At 48.9% G+C, this 21,638-nt stretch overlaps 1 protein-coding gene across 1 annotated transcript; it reads right to left on the reverse strand.

The window, feature by feature from the left end:
• Positions 1 to 1,632: 1,632 nt before the first annotated feature.
• Positions 1,633 to 15,925, reverse strand: FADS1 (fatty acid desaturase 1). The gene is made up of 12 exons (XM_080911278.1): positions 15,573 to 15,925; positions 13,813 to 13,923; positions 12,985 to 13,182; positions 12,285 to 12,386; positions 11,889 to 12,017; positions 7,198 to 7,258; positions 5,525 to 5,601; positions 4,641 to 4,738; positions 4,373 to 4,469; positions 4,081 to 4,160; positions 3,868 to 3,993; positions 1,633 to 3,637 (listed from the first exon to the last, which is right to left on the reverse strand). The coding sequence occupies exons 1-12, from the start codon at positions 15,783 to 15,785 to the stop codon at positions 3,586 to 3,588; spliced, it is 1,344 nt and encodes a 447-aa protein (XP_080767404.1). The 5' UTR covers positions 15,786 to 15,925; the 3' UTR covers positions 1,633 to 3,585.
• Between the last annotated feature and the right edge of the window lie 5,713 nt (positions 15,926 to 21,638).

The following is a 21,638-nucleotide window of genomic DNA, read 5'->3' on the forward strand; positions in this document are numbered from 1 at the left end:
GCTGGTTTTCAGTCTGCATGAAGAATCCCAAAGAAGTAAGTTCTAATATCAGAGAAGGGATGTCTCAGCGAGAGGGTGCCTGAGCAAGAAGCAGAAACCTCCATGTCCTTTTTGTGAGGTGCCACTTGAAGGTACAGCCCAGGTTTAGGGTGAGCTTCCTGCCTTCACACAGGCTGGCCCAGCTGCTTGAGTTTGAGTTGGCTCCAGATATGGTCAAGTTGATGAACCATTATAACTGGTAAAGCTTAGTGGGCTGCTAGCCTGTTTGCGTTCTGATTTCACAATTGTTTTGTTAACAGCACATGACTAAGCTGAGAAGACCTTGACAGATTGAGTAGAAGACTAATGCTATAGGGTTTCAAGTCCTTTAAATTCTACTATAGGTGGAGGCAGGAAAGTAAGTGTAGAGGTCAGAGGACAGCTTTCAGGGATTTTTCCTCACTGCATGTTACGGAGGTCAAACTCAAGTTGTCAGAACTTTTACCTGCCATGTCTTTGGACAACAGTTTTTAATCCTCCACCCCCAGGAGGTCTCACTATGTAGCCCTGGCTGGCCCGGAATTCAGTAGACCAGAAAGCCTTGAATTCAGGCTGTTTCCCAAATGAAGTCTTAGGTGAGTGTAGACACTACATTTTATCCTAAGGGCAGAGCACTTAGTTTGTTCTCTGCTCTCAGTTGATAAATGGAACCGACTTTGCCAGATTAAATTTGAGTTCTTTTTTCCCCATGATTTCATAATTTGATTCTAACTGCAGTGGGAATGAGCGAAGTGCCAAGGCTGCACCGCCTAACTGCAGTGGCCTGTAAGGGCTTGCACCTGGTCGGCAAGCATCTAGAGGTCTGGCTTGCTTTTAAGTTTGAACTGCTTAGCCTTTTCTAAGTGTGCTGATTTGTGCTTGACCCTGTGAATATTCTGATGTTTCACTTAGCTGCTGAAATACAGTGAAGAATTAAGAGGCATTGGCTCTGTAGTCTGATCGAGGTAGTATTGGCAAAGAGAAAGGCAAACAAGACTTAAAGCTATAACCATGCTGAAATTCAAAATAGGTCCAAAGGGAGAAATGACTCAAAATGGAACGTTGAAGGACCAGAGGGTGGAGATTGAACCGTGACATCCATGGGATCCAGCAGGACCGCAGCATCTCTGGGTATCGGGCCTTGTCAGACCATCCTTACATGGCAAGTCACTGCCCTGCCCAGGTTATACAAGGGAACTGGGAGTGACTCATGTTCCCAAGGGAGTTGAGCTCACAGGTGGGAAGGGACACAGCAGCAGCAGCACCAAGGAATCTTGTATATAATTATGTGTGTACATATTCCTGTATGTTTGAATGTCAACAGGCCAGAGGGTCAGCAACCATCTGCCTTATTCACTCCACCTTATTTTTTACTGAATCTGAAACATCAATTTGCCTAAGATGGTTGGCCAGCAAGCTCCAAGGATACACCTTCTGCTTATGCTGGGTTTTAGATCTCCACACCTGGCTTTTACACGGGTCCTGGGGATCTGGACTTAGGTTCCCATGCTTTGGCAGGAAGTGCTTTCCCAGCCGAGCCAGCTCCCCTTCTGCACCAGGGCATCTGCTAGGCATGTGCAGACAAGCAGCACGGATTTCAAGTGAATAACAACATTCTTTTGGTCCAAATTAAATTTTATTTTTTAGCTTCATCAGGATGTGGTAACAACATTGGCACACACAGATACTAACATTAGGCTCAATTAAGGGAAATGCCTGTGGCCAGGAAGTAGAAAGATGAAGGTAATAAAGGTAGACATGGAAGCTAGAGTTAAGTTCAGATATTCTGCCATTATCTACATGAGCAGAGGTGACTTTCCCACTAACCCTGTTTTCTTAACTGCCAGTGGAGTGGAGATACCTCACTTTTATCACTGTAACATTCTGAGTCTTGTCACTCCATGTGGCTATGTGGCTATGCAAAAGCCACAGTGAAGGCTGAGGAGAGAAGGCCACAGCGGTTCAAATGCTCTGAAGACCTAGTATTGGTACAACAGAGCTCACGGGTATTTGCTCAGACTGGCAGCTGAAGGCTCAGGGCCTGTGGGCTTGACAGACTGGTAGCTGGTAGTGCCATATCCTTACCCCAGGTGGCAGGGAATGGGCATGGGGAGGGATCTGCACCTATTCTGGAGGGAAGGAGCTGTAGCACTCTTTAATTCTGATTTTTCCTACACAGTCTGCTTCAGACAGGTTTTCTAGCAGGGCCAACCACTGGGAAAAAGCTGAGCTTTTCTGCGACCTACCTGTCTATCACACCCACTATACCAACATCCTTTAGTGCCCTCATCTTGATCGCTTGCCATCTCTCCACAAATATGCACCGCACTTTGCCTTCAGGCTTGAGGGTTCCTAACTCCAGACAGGTAGTCAGCATGCTTCCACCATTATTCCTTGAGCAGACAACAAAATAATGCCCATGGGATTGAGGAACAGGAGCACGAAAGTGACGTGCACGCTAGGTCTCTCCAGGCATTTCCCTATGCTCTCTGGAGCATCTTTTACAAACCAGAAGATTACAAACCCTACTTTATTGTTAGGCTGACATGCTTGGTCAGAAGTTACCCTAGATTTCTGTCTGGCATCCAGTAGAATAAGACACATGAACAAGCAGACTGAGGAGCTGCCTCACCGCAGCAGCAGCATTCACAGACCTAGTGTTTCTCACCTTCCTGTCTGTGATGTGGAACCGTGCTAGGCAGTGCTGGAACGTGACATAGGAGCAGGGATCCTGGGTCTGCACAGAGCCCTGGCACTGATGGAAGCCTCAGTCACTTTTGTTGATGACTTTTGTTGAACTTGGAATTACAGGTTGGGGATCAAAAGGACACTGGGAGTCTTGTTTAGTAGGAGGAAAAACCTGGCTCTTTGTTTCTGTGTTTCTTGAAGACTGATTAGAAAAGATGAATCGACAGCAGTTTTAAAGGTCAGTAATCCTGCCATCCATTTTGTCAAGAGCTAAGAACTAAGGTTCTCTCCGAAGCCTGGATGGAATGAGACTCAAGAATTATGTGTGCCAGGATCTTCCAAGGCTAGCTGCCTCCCAAACCACAGTCCCGGCCTTTGCCCTGCCTGCTTCTGAAATTGAAAAACAGCTTCTCCCAGCAGCTGGACGCAGACATGGTCAACACCCAGGCCTCAGCAGCAAGCTGAGCTCCTGGGCAGGGAGCTCTGCCAGGCCTCAGAATTCTGGGCATGAATGCCCTCTTTCTAAATCTTGCTCAAAGGGGTCACACTGTTCCTCAGAGACTAACAAGGAGGGTGGAGAGTCAGATAGCCCAGGGAGATGGGCTCATACTTTACAAGAGGAATATCTAGTATGGGGTCCCTACTTCATGCAGGGCTCCCTGCCAAAGTAGAAGAGACAACAGCTTGCACCTGTGCCCCAACAGTTCCCCCCCTCACCCCCTCAAGTTTGGTACCCAGAAGGCAAAAGGGGCAGGTGTGAGTACGAATAATCTATCTTCCCTAGCCTTTTAAACATTTGATTTATAGTGGCATTGTCCCTCAAACTCCTGCTTTGGCTCCAGTTGTCCTCTTCCTCCTCCATATGGAGGTCTGCTGCTGCTACTGGTGAAGGTAAGCATCCAACCAGAGCTGCCCCGACTCCTTCAGAGAGCTGTAGGGAACAACAGGAAGGAGGCTGAGCCACTCACGTGCAGGTCCCCTTCCCCTTGCTTTGAGGAAGCTGGCCTGGTCACAGCCTAACACATCCTGCCACTGGCAATGATGACGCCAATGCTGATGAGCAGGAACCCTTCCTACCGCTTCCCACCCCACTCCATGCCACATGCCCGTCATCGGGCCTCCGCCCCGCCCCCACTGCCATCTTCCCGGGCTCATACTCACGAAACAATGTCCGCAAAGGCTGTGAGCAGGGGCTTGGACTCATACTTGATGCCGTACTTGGCACACAGGGATTGTACTAGGGGTGCCACCTTGTGGTAGTTGTGTCGAGGCATGGTGGGGAAAAGGCTTTAAGGACAGCAGAGTAGTTAGTGGCTTTTTCGTCTCCACCCACGCCCCTCCCCCCACCCCTGGTTCCTAGGTCTCCCTACTCACTGGTGTTCGATCTGGAAATTGAGGTGGCCACTGAACCAGTTGTTGAAGGCTGATTGGTGAACGTTGCAGGTGGCCTGTAGCTGGGGGAGAAAGTCAAGGGAGGGCAGGTCTCCGTGTCAGTCTTCCCTAGGGAGGCTGTGTGGAACTATCCCCTATCTCTGGTCACCCCTCAGTGAGAGAAGTCTCAAGCTAACAAGGTCTGTTTGAGCAAACAACTTGAGCTATTTCTGTCTGCCACCCACCCTTTTCAATAGCTGTGGCATGTCAGGTCTTCCAGGTGACCGTCCCTTACCTGGGTGGAGACCCAGTCCACGTTTCGGTCATAATCGATGTGCATGGGGATGTGGTTCATCTGCGTCACCCACACAAACCAGTTGCTTTCCAGGAACCTGTTGAATGCGGCCATAAACAGCACAAGCAGAGCATGGAGTTCTTACTCCCCAGATGCAACACCAGCCTGGGACTCTCTCCAGCCAATGCCCCAAATGACCCCCAAGGCCCATCATGGCCCCCAGACCCACCCATCACCTGTACTTTCTCTGCCAACCACAAGTCCATACCTGACAATGAAGAAAAGACCCAGGAAGCCTTTCAGCCCCAGCAAGGGCATGTAAGTGAAGAAGACACGGGCATAGAAGCTGAGCATCCAGGCCAAGTCCTGCAGTGGCAATGGGAGAGTGGCGCTGTCCCAGCAGCTCGTGCTCCTTTCCCTCCCCATGTCCTCCCTAGTGTGGGTGTCTGGCTCTCAGTGATCCTCAGCTCCCCTTAGCTGCCCGTCGTCAACATCTAACAACACCATTTCTGTTCCCAGTGGTACCCCAGCCCCTTGCCTGTCCCTTTATAGATGTCCCCCAGTCTCCCTGGCTACAGCACCTTCCTTGTGTAAATGCTACCAGATGAACATTCCAGGAGGACCAAAGGTCTGTCTATGCCACTGTACTGATCGAAGCTCCAGGTACTTTTCTGCAGTGAACCAAGCCCTATACTCTTCTCACACTGAGACCAATATCCAAGCCCACACCTCAGTTCCCAGCTCATCTTCTCAGGGCCTGTCTTCCCCATGCCCTACACTTGAGACCAGTTGGGAAAGCAGACCCAGGCAGACCCCTCCTAAGGATCCCCAAAGCCTCTTCAGACTGCATGTCTTTTCATGAGCCTGTCACTTTCAGCCTCATTCTACATTCCTAGAGAGCAGAATCTACTGCTCCCTGCAGTTCCTGGAGTGCTGTGCAGTTTGGGAACCCTAGGAGAGCGGCTGCATGATGCCTGCAATGCGGAGCCATCGAGCCCAAGCCATTTCATCTCATCTAGAGAAAAACCTCTCTTCTTGGTGCTATTTTGCTTTGTCAGGCTTGGAGTCACTCTTTATGCTCCACAGAGCACACCTTCCCTATGAAGTACTGGAGAACCCGGCGCATGAGACTTGTGGGCCAGGGATACTCACCACCCATTTCTTCCGCTGAACAACAAAATAAAAAATATACCACTGGAAGTAGAGAGGCAACAAGGCTGGGGGTCCAACTGTGGAGGAAAAGAAGATGGAGGAGGAGTGAGCAGCCAGAGGTCGGATAGGGCTGCTATGTGCGATGACCCCCAGCATAGGATTGCCTCCTATCACCCCTGGCTGCTTCCCTGCTCCTCCATCAACCACAAGCCATGGGTGCTTGGGCAGGAACACATGGGTGCTTGGGCAGAGAAGGCCAACTCTGCAAAAGGATTCCAGAGAAGCTGAGGGCTGGGAGCACTATCCCGTCCTCCGGAGGAGGGCATGTGGGAGCTTCAGTCCCAAGCATGGAATATACTCTACTCCCAGGCCTTTAAAAGGCACATCAGTACTCCCACAGTGCCTGGACCACAGCCCTGCCCCCTCAGTCCTGTCACATTTTTACTGCTCCACCATGTAGGTCAAAGGGCAAGGGAAGGACTCTTGACCCGTCACAGTCTGAGGCACACCTGATGCTATCCCAACCACTGCACAACTGTCCCCAGCCACGGCTTCTTCATCTTGATATGCCACAGATTCTAAAATTCGTTTCCCTCCGTCCCTCCTGACATATGTACAATATGTATGTGTGAGTGTGGGCCACTGTGCACAACTGCACGTGTCGAGGTCGGCGGACAACTTTACACAAGTAGGTTGTTCCTTCTCTTTCACCGTTGTCACACTTTTACCGGCCAAGCCATCTCACAGATCTTCCGTCTTTGTTTTTTGTGAGGCAGTCTCATTAAACATGAACCTATACTGGCCGACCAATAGACTTCAAGGATCCACCTGTTCCCGTGCCTCCGTGCCTCTCACACCCGTCCCATCTCCAGTGCTGGGACTACAGGCATGTGCCACCACCCCTGGACTTTTTTTTTTTTTTTTTTTTTTTTTTGTGGGTTTTAGAAATCTAAAATCAGGTCACGCTTGCATGGCCAGCCCTTTACCAACCGAGCTTTCTCCCCAGGCCTAGAATTATTCCTTAAGGAAGTCTTCACTCAAACCTTCTATCATGTTCGGCTTTTTCTAGAAGGGACAGTGGACAGTAAGCAGTTTGATAAATTCCTCCAATCCTTCCCCTGTATTCCTTTAAAAACTTGAAGAAGATACAAGTGCCTATAAAGCAAGTTTGAAGCCACCCTGAGCAACATAAACCCCTCTCAAAAAAGCAAAAACAAACAAAAAACCCTCAAAACTCATTAAAAGTACCCCCACATTGGTCACCAAAACTTGAGGTCTTAAAGGGATTTTAAGGCCTAAATTTGGGCAGTATGCAGCAGGCTTTTAAAGGAGGAGTACATAACCAAAATGTCTTCTGCTCAGTTGTTACACAAACTTATTCTCAGATCCTGCTGCCCAAAGAGTCATCCTAACTGACCCCACCTTTGTATGACTAGGTTTAAGACAAGGCTTAAAACTAAACCAGGAGGCCCCTGTTGACCACTTCTTTTCTGGAAGAAGGAAGAGTGAAGGATTGAGTTTGTCCCCAAACACAAATGACTGTCCAGGCTTTACTAAGGAGACCTGCCATCTGCTTCCAAGTGGGGGATATCAGCAGACAATACTTTGTCCTAGGCCTCTCCTAGGGAACTTGCTCCTCCGGTGGGTCCCCTACCCTGGTGGCTGACACTCACTCAGGAAGAAGTACTTGTGCTGATGATTGTATGGCATGTGCTTCTTCTTTTCCTTCCCGAGCTGCGAAGAAACAAATTCAAGTCAGCAGCAGAGACCAGACAGCCATTTCTCCCACTGAGCAGCCAGCTTTCTCCGCTCTGACACTTAGGCCTACTTCCGTGACCTTTAGCTTGCTACCACTGAAAGGTTTCGCACCTGGAGCAAGTGGGCAGCCCTGGATGGTGACCTATGACTCTCTCAACAAGAGTGTACATGAGGCAGTCTACACGAATTCCTGATGGCTATCACATATCGCAAGTCTCTGTCACAACCTCCTCCTGCTTCTGGTACTCTCTGGACCTCAGAGTCTCCACAGAAAACTATTTTTGCTCCTGTATAGGTAGCCTGAGTCTTTGCATCACAATCTTTTGCCTGCATGCATGTCTATGCACCATGCATGCAATACTTGTGGATGCCAGAAGAGGGCAGCAGACCAACTGGAGTTACAGATGGTTGTGAGCTCCTAACTGGGTCCAGGTCATCTGGAAGGTAAGCCAGTGATTTTAACCACTGATCCATCTCTCCAGCCTCTCCTATAGACTCTTCAACATGAATTTCATAAACCACCTTGAATGTTTTGTAATATATGTAGAAAGATTACCAAGAACAGTCCAGCAATCTGAGGGTTTGAGGAAAGCTTTGCCCACTGGGTGGGTTTTGTTGTTGTTTTTTAAGCCAAGCTCCTGAGCTGACTGGCTGGGAGTCACCAGACCATTCCACCTGCCTGGAGCCACTCACATGGGCTCATGTCTGTTCTGCTGTCTCACTCCATGGCTCTGGCATTTCTTGTCCCCAATTAATTTTGGTGACCTCAATCCTGAGCACATTCTGAGTTGTCTTTACACATATCCATGTCCATGAATCATTCATCAAAAGTCTGTTCCATGCAAGCCAGTTTGGCTAGATAAGGCCATCTTTCTGCACTCATGGAGTCACTGGACAAGTCCTGACCACTATCCACTGTTTGAGGTGCTGAGAGTACAGAGGTGAACGGGAGAATCTCATCCTCATGAATCTTATCCAGGGAGATGGAGCGAGTAATAAACTTGTAGTTCGGGATCATTTACAGATTACAGACAGGAGAGCAGGACAGACAGAAAGACAGCAGCTTGGCAAAGATGCTCAGGCCTGGCCTCCCTTGGGCCCTGGTACCTAAATAATGAGGAGTGGCAGGTATGCACAAATCCAAAGAAAAGCCGTCAAAGCACAGGGCGTGGCTGGAACCAAAGCTCTCGACGCCCGCCACACCAGAAAGCTAGGGAAGGCCAGGTTACGCAGGCCCTCAGGAAGTCGGGCTCCACCTATTCTGTACTGCAGGCCGGCCTTGGACTCAGTTACATATGGTCTGCTCTGTGTGTCGTGTGTGGTGGCTTTGAACAGAGGTGCAGAAGTGAGCAGCAGGTACAGTTACAGGGGCTGAGTGCTACTGTGCGGGTGCAGTGCAGTGTGGTTTGTTCAGTGGGGGGCCACACACTGCATGCTTGGTCACCAACGCAGTGATGTCAAGAGCTTGCTGCAAGTCAATGAAATCACCCTCTGAAGGGATTCCTATGATTCCCAGTAGGACCCTGGTGAGTTTCCCCTTGACAGTAAATTGTTTTAAAGACTAATCTGGCTTCTATCTCCCCCCACCCCCAATTGCTTTCACTCCCACCAATGTCTGGCATCTCTCACAGAGCTCTTCCTAGAGGCAAACTGATGGGCTATTCCATCTTCAACCTTCAGTCTCTGAAAACAATAAACTAAGCAGATATATTTTCTTTATAAAGTACCAGCCTCAGGTATTTTATTATAGTAACGCAAATTGGATAGTCACCAGACAGAAGGGACACTGGAGCTAGATAATCTGATATAATTAGCATATAATCTGGAGCCAGGTAAAGAAGCCACACAACATTAACCAAGGAGATTCTACAGAAGAAAAGCACTCTTCTTGGTTGATGGGGCGGGTGGGACTGCTATGGAAAAGAACCCCGTTCACTGATACCTCCTTAGACGGTGAGATCAAGTACATTATGACCTTCCCACAGTGCTTAGACGCTGAGTTCTGAGGGTTAAGGGCAAAGTGTTACCTGTACCACTTTGTTCTCCAAGAGTATTAGGAGGCATTGGGCCGATGGCACTAAGCCAGGGGCATCATTAGGTAAACTGTCCCCAGAGAGACCAAACCAAGCCTCCTACATCCATTCATTCTCATTTTCTGTCTCTGTGGGGGTGCGGGAGAGAGGTGTATGCATGTGTGCAGGTGTACTTGCCCATGCATGCTTTCTGTTTCTTGAGCTGGAATCCCCCCACCCCCCCCTTTTTTTTTTTCTAGACTGGCCAGTGAAGCCTCAGGATGTGCTTATCCTCACACTGTCTTCTGTACCTGCTGTTGGATTAGTCACAGCTGCTGGGCGCTCAGGTGCTTAAGACCCAGCTGGTCTTCATGCTTACGTGACAAGCACTTTACCCACTGATCCATCTCCCTAGACCCTACTGTCTCTTTCTGATGTTTGTGGTAGACTACAGTTTCTTAAAAGCCACAGTACCAAGAACCAGCAAAGGCCTCCCTTTCCTTAAATCATCTGTGGGGTCAAGGGAAGTGCTTAGAGCCCAGTGTTCTTCCTGATGAGCAGTCGGCCCTGTTTCAGAATGACCCAGGCCAGTTCCCTGCTGTGCATTGCTGACTGGGCAAAACAAACACAGAACAGACCGGCAGAGGCCAGTGCTTGGGAACTGTGAAACTGGGAGCTTCAGGGACAGATGGAGCCCACATCTCAGGCTCTGAATACCCCGTGCCAGCAGGGCCAGAGCTGCCAAGGCTCTTCCACAGTACAGCCAGAGAGGACAGGGCAATCAGACTACCTTGAACTCATGCCTGAAAATGAACTGTGTTCAACAGCTTAATTCAAACAGCTGCCATGAGGTGGGGGAGGGGGAGCTGGCAGAGCTCCGGGAGGGTTTTAAATTAACTTTTCAAGGAACTCTGCCGGGCATTCGGAACTTTCTATTGCTTATGCCAGGCCAATTCACCAGCTCTCTACTCTGCAGCATTCTTCCTTTTCGGCTCACAGCATCAGCTGACTGCTCAAAGACTGGTTCCAGGTATCCACAGATGTTTAAGTCCCCCGTATGAAGTAGCATCCTACTTGCAATAACTAACACATTCCCTCCTAGCCTTGCAGGCTGGGAGATGAGGCTTTGGTCCCCCACCCCCATGATAGGTCGATATATATATATAGAATAGAGTTTATTCGGGGCATGGGGAGGGGAGTTAAGAGGGGGTAGTAGAGGCAGAGAGAGAGAGAAGAGGAGATGAGAAGAGGAGTAGAAGCTGGTCATGAGCACGTGGTGGAGGGAGATGGGGAGAAAGTGGGGACAGGAAGGCAAGAGCAAGAGAGAGCAAGAGAGCAAGAGCATCGTCAATCTCTTAATCCTCCTGCTTCCACTTCCTGTGTGCCAGGATCACAGGTAAGTGCTACAATGCCTGGCTTCTTTCCTTCCCTCCCACCCGATCTTCGTTCTCTATCCTTTTTTCTTTTTGGTGCTGTGGATGGAAGCCAGGCCTTCACTCAAGCCAGGCAAATGCTCCACCACTGAGCTATACCCAGCCTCCTTCCAGCTCATAATAAATCCTCTCCTGATTGCTTATACTTGGTGCAATGTAAACACTATGTAAAAATAGTTATTATAATGTGTGACTTAGGAACTAATAAGAAGAGTCTAGAGCCAGGGGTGAGACACTTCCCCGAGAGGCTCAGAGGGTAAAGCACTTTTGAAGGAGCTGAAAACCTGAGTTCAAACCCAGAGCCCAGAGAAAGGTGGACTGAGGAAACTGTCTCCACTAAGTTGTCCTCTGACACGTGCTCTCACATAATAATAAATAAAGTTGGGCTGGAGAGATGGATCAGCTGTTACATGCTGGGCTTACAACCAAAAATAAAGTTGAAAATCCCAATAGGCTTGGTGAGATGGCTCAGTGGGTAAAGGTATTTGCCATGCAAGCCTGGTGACTTGAGTTTCATCCCTAAGACCCACATAAAGGTGGAAAGAGAGCAGTGACCTCGAAAAAGTTGTCCTCTGACCTCCACACATGTACCATGGCACATGTGCCCACACATAATAATAATAATAATACATTTAAAACAGTCTGTACATGTTCAGGATGGGTGTGGGGTTATTTCCTGAATATCTGCTTAAATCCACTGGTGCAGAATCTAAGGATACGGAATGCACCTGCATTCAGTAGGCGTGTTCTGGGCACTGAGAGCACACATGTAAGACAGTGAAGTCCTAGGCAAGGCAGGCCGTGCCCCAACAGGTGGGAGAGACAGAAAGGCCAAGTGCAAGGAGGTGCCTTCCTGGAGCAGGGGTGTCAAACAGCACCCTGAAGAGATATCCTAGTCATCTTCAGAGATGAGCAGGGGCTTGCATGTAAGCCACTGAATCCTTTGCAGGAAGGGGTAGTTTTGTGTAGTAACTGTTTGCTGACAGATTGGTCTTGAATAGTCCTGGTTTATCTGCACTCCACAACTTCCAGAAAACAAGAGCCCTGTAGCTTAGCCTAACCTCTGATGGGCTACCTTCTCTGATAACAGCAAACACGCACTTTCCCTTCAGCCTGCAGAGCTGGCTGCTCCACTCCCCTCTATACTGACTCCCAGCTCACCTCCACAGAAAGGACCTTCCCCAAGGCAAAGAAGAAGGGATGCATGTTGATATCGGGGTCTTTGCGGAAGCAGTTGGGCTTGGCATGGTGTTGGAAGTGCATGTGGTTCCACCAGCTGGCTGGAGCCCCCTACAGAGAATGTCAGAAGAAAACCCAGCGTGAGTACCTGGCTTCAGTTCCCAGCACCCACACAACAACTCACAACGGTCTGTGACTCTCGTTCCAGGGGATCTGATGCCCTTGCTTATGATTTACAGACCACACAAGCAGGGTACCCGTGCACATAAAATAATTTTCTTTTTATAAAGAATGAAAACCCAGGGACATAAGCACTTTTCCCACCCTCTGACAACCATGAATGACTGGGGTTTGTGGGAACCCAATAATCTCATTGACCTTCAGGTGGCCAATCACAAAATGATGTAGCAGGTGATTCCACGTTGAAGTGCTGAAGACTGACAGGTGCCCAAAGTCATGCTGTAGCCAACCTGCCTGTGCCTAAAAGAGAAAGGTTAGTGCTCAGGGCAGCCCGCGTCTATAGGGTCCTTCTCAGAGACCCCAGCAACCCCTTCAGCTTCTCCATACTGGATTGCTGCATTACCCTAAGGGAGCACATTGGGATAAGCCATGGAACCCAGGTCCTAATCCCTCTTGGTCCCTGAGTCACATGTTAGCTGAGGCAGACCACACTCCCTTCTTTCCTCTGAAGTGCCATGGCTTAGGACAAACTGACATTCAGAATACAGACTGTCAGTCCAAACCCTGGGCTGGACCACGATTGGCTGGTCCCATGCTGGGTAATACCAATGGTGGGAAGGGAGCCAACCATTGGTTCCTGGCATACTTGGACGGTGGTAGAACCTGAACCTGAAATTTCGGAGAACAAACTATGCAGGAAGAAGGGGAAGAGAAGCTAAAGAGGCCGTGATTGAGCCAAAATAAGCATGTGACCAAATAGCAGGCGAACGTCACACACAACAGAATGTGTGTTCTCTTCCTGTGCTAAGTCTCTGGAGCAGCTGCAGATCCCATGGAAGATTCTTGGCCTTGATGTTTGCACTGGGGATTCCAAGAATGAGCAGGCAAAGGCACTCACCTGAACTGTGCTGAGCAGTACTGCACAGAGGGTGAAGGGCACCAAGGAAGTCCCAAAGATCCAAAGTGTGAGCCAGGCAGCCACATCCAGCAGCAGGATGTGTAGCAGGTAGAGCAGGAAGAAGAGGTGGTTGGCCTTCATGAGGCCCATGCGCTCCACGGTGGCCCGCAGCTCCCGGAACTCATCAGTTAGTGCTTTCTGTGGGAGACAGGGGCTATAATTCTTCTCAGTGGCACCCCAACCCTTGAAGAGAACCTCCCAGGGAAGTAGCTGTGGGGGGTGTATGGTATTAGGCAGAGATACCCTGACAGGGACAGAGGATAGGAAAAGCTCCTATAAATGGCATCATGTCCAGGAGCTTCGCAGACTTAATTGGGTCTCTACTGTGGGATCTCTGGCTCTGCAGCTTAAACTCTCTGAGCTTATTTTCTTATGTGAATATATGTAAAGATTATTTCATGAGTTTACATTGGTGCATGATGTTTGGTAAATAGGTCTGCTGTCAGTGATGAGAGTGCTGGTTATGGGAGCCCTGATGGTGGGAGCACTACTGGTGGGAGCCCTGGTGGTGGGAGCACTACTGGTGGGAGTACTACTGGTGGAAGCACTACTGGTGGGAGCACTACTGGTGGGAATACTACTGGTGGGAGCACTGGTGATGGAAGCATTGGTGGTGGCAGCATCAGAAGAAACATAGTTCCTGTTCCAGTGGGCTTATTACCCCATGACTACTGAAGACTCCCAAGAACTGTCACCTGTGGTCTTATGCAGGCATCTGCCCCCCTCCCTCCACAACCAAGTCTCCAAACAGCAAACATAGCCTCTCACATTCTTGTTGGGTTCAAAGCTGGGCTGCTCTGGAGCCAGCTCTCCAATCAGAAGAGAGTTCATATACTTTCTCACAAGGCCCTTGTTGATGTGGAATGCCACAAAAGGATCCTGCAAGTACAGGGAGAAGACAGTGAGGACCCCTGTCATCTAGGCACCCAAGGGCCTCACATCAAAGACCATCCTCCAAGGCCAACAAGGTTTGCACAAAGGCTGCCTCCCTCTGGCTACTGTACTGTACACGGCATTTGGGTTCCCACTGAAAGGGCACTACACCGAAACCCAGAAAGACTCCCCTGGATGCCACACAGAAAGACCCGATGAAGTTGGCCTTCATGTCTACAGATACATGGAGTATGAGTTCAGCACAGGAGAGAAGCAGGCTTGCAGGCTTTTGTTTCTATAGTACTTTCAAGTCCCTTTTTTTCTTAGCTAGCTTCTCTACAAACAGTTGTGAGGAAGACTCCCTATGCTAGAGTTGGGGAACTCTTCCCATTTCTTCCTCTTTAAGGCAGGGTTCCCTGTTTCCGTTCTGGAGCAGTTAATCTGGGTCATACAAGGTGGGTGGGAGGGCCTTAGGGAAAGAGGCCGTAATCGGAGGTGGAGTCTGTGGGCATGGCACCACACATCCAGACCAATTGCTGTCCTTGCTATGAAGTCCTAGGCTCCCAAATTACACTGAAGCCTAGACAGTGCGGGTCTGCTCCATCTGCTCACGACTCAGTATAGGAATGCACTGCTGTTTGGATTCCGGAGTGGTTACTTCTATTGACTGGCTCATTCTAGCCTGGTCTCTAAGGCTGATGTTTAATCCGAGTGCCCTCCACCTCTAACAGCATGGGCGACTTAATAGGAACCCTGGTGACCCCGGGAGCACGTTAGACTAGCAGACAAGGAATAAGAGGTAGGAGGGATGGCATTAGGTAGTTGGAAAGCAGATGGACTCAAATGTAGGGATCCAATAGTTGGCAATTCTGTCAAGGAATGCTCTGCTCCAACTTTAGGGTCCCAAGGAGTAAGTCATTCCTAGTCCGACCTTCGGATCTGAGGAAGGATATGGTCTATAAAGAGAAAACAGGGCCACTATCAGAGGCTGGGGGTGCGCACCGACTCTGCCTTCAGTAAGCTACAACGGAAAAGGGACTTGATCCGGCGAAGTGTCTAATCACGCTGGAGCTCTATTCCCGGAATAGTTAGTGACCTCCCTGGCCTATCACCAAGTGACATCGCACTAAGAATCTGGGGATAGTTTTAGGATACCAACCGAAAGCTTTCATGTACCCGCGCAGGTTCATAACTCGACCCTCTGAACTTCACAGTGTACAGGTGGTGCCAAAGCTTCGGGTTCTCAGTGTCACCGCTATCGTGAGCGGTCCCTTCCCGCCCCCTTCCCGCTCCGGATCCCGAGTTGGAGCCAGCTCTCTAGGTCAGACAAGGCTGTATTCACCCTCCCAGCCCCGCAGACAGAACGCGACTCCCACTCTCGGCTCAGACTCCTCCTCCCACCATCCTAGGCTGCAAAAGCGCCGCGATCCGGGTGCCTGGAAAGAGCTCACTCTCTCCTATCCCAGCTCCAGATCCAACCTGTGCCGGAGACTCCAGCAAAGCACTGACGTGCAGTCAGCCTTTTGTTTGAGTGTGCTCGTCTCTGGCCCCGTCTGCAGCCCCGGTCTCTCCGGCGCGCGCATCTTGGGTCCAGAGGCCTCTCCCCGCCAATGTCCCTCCTGGGGGGTGCAGACGCGCCTATTGTCCCCGCTCACCGTGGCATCCTGACCGGCGTAGTGGCTGATGACCCGGGAACCCCCGGGGTGGCGGCGGGTGAAGTCGCTGATATTGTACACCTTCCGGTCGATCACTAGCCATCGCTCCTTCTCCCTCCCGGAGCGCTGCGCCACCTCCTCCCAAGTAAAGTAGCGCATTTGGCGGAGCTGGGCGGAGGCCGGGACCGGGGTCGGCACCGGGTCGGGAGCCATAGCGAGCCTGGCCGGGGAAAGCCGGATCCGGAGAGGCGCGCGCTCGGGGTCGCGGGGCAGCGCACGCCAGCCTCGCCAACTCGGGGAGCGTCGGGCTGCCTCGAGCGCGCGCCCGGAGACCGCCGTTCGCGCGCAGGGTCTTCAGCACTCTTGGCGCGGACCGCCAAGCCCTGCTGCGCGCGCTCCATTGGCTGAGCCGAGTGGCGTGGGGAGCGAGCTCCGCCTCTCTTGGGCCAGCAAAGACCTAACCCCCGCTCCTCCCGGGAGAGACTCGGCTACTGCCAGAGGCAGAGACGCGCCCCCTCGCGGGTGCCTGAAAGTGGTCTCCAGGCGATTCCACTTTGGAATGGAGTTTTATTGAGCACGGTAGGGACTGACAGGATAACGGTTCCTGTGAGTACGTCACAGATTGCTGTAGCTAAGGCAGAGGTTCCAAGTGCCCGTAGAAGCTTGATGTGGACGTGTAGAAGAGAAGATAGTTTCGAGACAGGTTGTCATGTAGCTCAAGTGGCCCCAGATTCACTGTGTAGCTGAACATGAGCTTGAACTTCTGACTCTCCTGAGTTCTGGGTTCACAGGCATGAGTTACCACGTCCTGTTACATGCAGCACGTGGTTTGTGCTAAGGCAAACAAACCTTCTATCAATTTCCTGCCCCAAGGAAACACGTGACAAATTAAATACAACCGGCTTGAGCAAACAAAACAGTACCTTGACCCAGTAGATGTTCAGAGATCCCCATCCTAGCAAGGTGGGCAGTTAGCAAGTGTGGAAAGAAAGGGGATTGATGTAAAGAAACAGACTGACTGGCTACAGTTCCAGGCTTTTGCTCACGTGAATTTGAGCAGTCGTAGCTCAAGGCTAAGGGAAGGCTCATCTGCTATAATTGGCCAATACTTTTGACTTACAAGAACATAGTACTTAGGAACTTGGAGACGTCTCAGTGTGATAAAGGCCCCTGACATCTAGCCTGAAGACCCGAGTTTAATCCCAGAGACTCGCATGGCAGAAGGAGAAAACCAGCTCCTACAAGTTGCCCTCCAACCAAACTCATACATCTACAAAATGAAGGAGGGGTACTTAGGGTAGCTACAGATGGGGCACGGGGGATAGAGCTTTCTTGATGACAAAGGAACCCGGACCTATGATCTTGAGAGACCTGTCTGTTAGGGGAAGGATGAAGAGAGTGGGGGGGCATATGGCCCATGGAGGTGCGGCGAGGCCTGAGGGCAAGGGAGATGCCTCTGAGGGGTCCATGTTGGGAATCCCTTCCCTGAGGGACCAGCCACACAACAGTATAGTACGGAATAGAGTTTATTCAGGTCATGGGAGAGTTAAGAGGGTGGTAGAGGCAGAGAGAGAGAGAGAAGTAGAGGAGTAGAGGAGTGGAGGCCGGCCATGAGCACGTGGGACAGAGAGGGGGGAAGGGAAGGAAAGAGGGAGGCTGCAAGAGCACCAGGGCAGGAGAGGCCAAGAGAGAGAGGAGGGGTCAAGCAGCTCCTTTTATAGTGTCAGGTCACTGGGGCGGAGCATACCTGGCCACTGCTGGGTAATTGAGGGGTGGGGTATACCTGGCTGTTGCTAGGTAACTGAGAGGTGGGGTTTACAGAATCCCAACACTGTCTGTGTCTAGGGTGCCTGCTACTGATCACCTTTACTCACTGGTTAAGCAGGGATAATTCCAGGAGTTGAGGACCTTAATCCAGAATGTGTGTGTATGTGTGTGTGTGTGTGTTCCCATGATCGATCATGCATAGGTATACATGTATAAGGAAGTCAGAAAACAATCATGGGAATGCCATCCACCTCATTTGAGACAAGGTTTCTGACTTGCTTGAAGCTTACCAATTTGGCTAGACCTGCCTGGCTACTGATCCCCAAAGAACCCTATTTCCACCTCCCCAGTGCTGAGATTCCACACCTGCCACTATGTCTAACATGGGTTCTGCAGATTAAACTCAGGACCTCGTGTTTAAAAGGAAAATGCAAACACTTTGTCAATTAAGCCTTCTTCCCAGAGCTGAGAACCCCCTGGAATAGAGTGATATGGAGCTAAGGTTTTAGGCTCTGAAGTTTTGCTGCATGGAAAATTCTTCCAGTGGAGTTCAAGGTCAGCCTTTTTCTGATTTTCTTAACTGCCTGTCTCCAGGTTCTAGATTGTGTAAGGTCTGGGTGCTATAGGTCTCAAAGTACTGCTTTTGCCTAGTAAAACCATGCTGCAGTCAGCACCCTCTGACCTGCGTGACATTTAGTACTGATTCTGCTCTCAGGAGATGCTTGTGTAGGGTTGTGTTTTTCTGTGGGAGTTGACGCGATCACCATCCGGAGCACTGATAAGATAATCCAGCTACTTCAGTTAACTTTGTCTGATGACCTTGGTTTGTGATGCCTTAAGGCATTTTGCAACCTGCTCAGCGAAAGTGAATCTTGCTCACTTGCTGTTGGTGTCTTCAGAAATGCTTCACAGGGTCAGCGCTATTTCTAATAACTTTTGAATAAAGAAGAAAAATGAGGGTTGACAAGATGGCTCAGTCAGTAGTGGCACCCGTGACAGGGCTGACAACCTGGGTTCCATCTCTGGGACCCATGTAGTGAGGAGAGAACTGACTTGTTAATTATTCTCTAGACACGCACACGCGCACACACACACACACACACACACACACACACACACACACACTAAAATGTGGTAGTAATAATGATGGTGATGATGATGGTGATGATGGTGACGGTGGTAATACCAGCTCCATGGATTGCGAGGAGCAGGTACCTGATACAAAACCCAGTGACCTGAATTGGATCCCTGGGACCCACAAGATAAAAGAAGAGTACTGACTTTCACAAGTTTGTCCTCTAACCCACGAGTTGTAATTCATGGCACACACACACACACACACACACACACACACACACTTGTGCACATGCTCGCACTCACATATATATATATAAATAAAGAAATGCAATTTTAAAAAAGATTTCAAGATAAAATAAAAACCAAGAAAGGCCAGACTTGCCTTCCATGTATGCAGTTTTAACATCTCTAGCGATCTTGGTTTCTTATTGTGTTTGTTTTTAGTTTGCCCCCAGAGACATTAGGCCTGGCTTACCTGGAACTCACTGTGATGGACAGATTAGCTTCGAAATTGCAACAATTGCCCTGATTCGGCCTCCCGAGTGCTGTAATCATAGGCAGGCACCCAGTGTTTCATTTGTTTATGAATTAGAATTATCCAGTTTTAGTGACCTTAATTGGCAGGAGACACTAGGACAGTCAATCATGAAGTTTGTAGCACAGTCTGAGCAGTGGTTTGCACCAGCCGTGTGTAGATGGCAGAATCTAATCTGGAAGCATGTGCTTCTTCCCAGCACAGTTTGCCAACCGTGGCAGAGCCTGTTCGCTAACAAGTTTGTATTGCTGGCCTTTCTGCAATAAGGAACTTTACTGGGAACAGAACTCCATCTCTATCCTCCTAGGAGTTTGTGCTCTTGCTTTGGCTAAGTGTGAGAGCTAAATTGTCTATGCAGACATTTCTCAACCTCAGTTTCTATTCTTGATAGTAGTACTAAACCATTCTGGCATAAGAAATATTTATTTTATATGAAAATTTTACTTTACATCTTATTACTTAAAATTTTTAAATAATATTTATTTATTTAGGGTGTGTGTTTACTGTATGTGTCAGTGCAGAAACCATACATGCCTCAGCCTATATGTAGATGTCAGAAGAGAGCTTGCAGGAGTCTGTTCTTTCCTCCTATCATGTGGGTCCCAGGGATTGAACTCAGGTCCCCAGGCTCACAGTAAGTACCTTTACCTGCCTCACTGCCTCGCTGGCCCTTTATCACATATTTTGAACAATTAATGCTTAGATTACTTTATTAGCTGATTTTTTGGTAGCTGTGCCAAAATACCTGACAAGGTAGCACTTAAGAGAGAAGGGAGTTATTATGGCTCCTAGTTGAGGGTAGGCATAGGCACGGGCAGAAGCCACGGCGGCGGCAGCTCACGGTGGCACATTGTGTTCTCGCTCATATTTAGGTAAGCCAGGAGACAGATAAGAGGACTGCTCCCATTCAGAAGCCTTTCTCCTTTACCCATTTAATTGAGCCCATAATCCCATAGACTTGTGCCACTTAGTTTCAGAGCATCTCTTCTCTCTTCCGGAAGTCCTCTGGAAACCCTTCACAGACATCCCTAGAGGCCTCCTAGGTGATGGTAATCCACCAATCAATACTGATGAAGACTCACCATCATCATAGCTTACAAAGACGGTAAGTTAGAATGCTAGCCATCATCATGGGTTTTGTTTTTTCTGAAAATTTTTAAGCCATGAGTTTGCTTTATCTGTAAGCCTATGTACTTGAGCCCAAGCCTGGAGAGATGGTTCAGCAGTTAAGAGTACTTGTTACTCTTGTAGAGGGACCAGGGTTTGTTTTCCAGCACCCACAGGGTGGTTCACAGACATATTTCTATTTACAAGGGACTCTGACATGTTTTTCTGACCCCTCACAACCACTAGGTACATACATAGTATACATACATACATACATACATACATACATACATACGTACAGGTAAACACTCATACACATTTTTTTTAAAAAGATAACATAAGCTTGTTTTCTGGTAAGCATATATAAAAGAAGTTGTGTATCTGTGTTATACTTCATATTGAAAATTCTGAAGAAACGGCTGTCTTAACTGACCCATCAACATTATCACTTACAAGCAGAGTCACATAAACTTAGAAAGCATTTGAAGTAGTTCTTATGTTCTGGGAAGAATAGTTTGTCTAGAAAGGCATTTGTTTTCCTTAAACCCAGTTAAATTGAGCTGTCTTGTAGTTTAATTCGACAATATTTAAAGAAAATAGAAAAAAACCCACACTTTTCAGACATATAAGCACACCCATGGAAGCAGGGAGACAGAAGCAGGTCCTGCTTGGCTGGCCTGGAACTGACCATGTAGACCAGGATGGCTGTATATCCCAAAGATCTGCCTAGCTCAGCATCCTGAGTGCTAGAATTAAAGGCATATGCCTCGATGCCCAGCCTAGAACCTACATATTTAACTCTAAAGTTTCAGCCATGTGTTAAAGTTCCCTGAACCCAAACTATTTTTTTTTTTTTTTTTTTTTTGGTGCCCTATGGAACAATGTTTCTTGTCCTGATAGGCTAATGGTTTTGACTATATTTATATTAAAGAAGACTTTTAAGATGACTTTATTGGCTTTTTGTAATGAGTCTTTTACAGAGGCAATCTCTGATTAAAAGACCAGATTCCATGGATTCTGTGGCTTCAGCTTTTTTTTTCTTTTCCCTGTCATTCCCAAATATCTTAGTTAGGGTTTCCATTTCTGTGAAGAGATGCCATGACCAAGGCAACTCTTACAAGGACAACATTTAATTGGGGTTGGCTGACATATTCGGAGGATCAGACATTATCATCAAGGCAGGAGCATGGCAGCTTCCAGGCAGGTATGGCACTGGAGGAGATGAGAGTTCTGCATCTTGCTCTGACTACAGTCAGGAGAAACTGACTCTTCTGAACTGGGCGGAGCTTCAGAGCATACCCTCACAACAAGGCCACACCTCCTAATAGTACCACTACTTATGGGCCAAGCATATTCAAACTACCACACCAAGTGAAGAGTTTTTCCCAGGTTAAAGCCTCCTCACAGTGGCCATTGTAATTCTGAGTTGTTATTCATACTGCTAGCTTCTTTTTCTCCTTGATACAGGGTCTCACTGTGTAGTCCTGGCTTGCCTGGAACTTCATATGTAGAACTCACAGAGATCCACCTGCCCCTGCCCCTGAGTGCTGGGATTAAAGGCATGCACCACTATATCTGCT

This window comes from Micromys minutus, assembly GCF_963924665.1.
Source record: "Micromys minutus genome assembly, chromosome: 2".
Taxonomy (NCBI): Eukaryota; Metazoa; Chordata; class Mammalia; order Rodentia; family Muridae; genus Micromys; species Micromys minutus.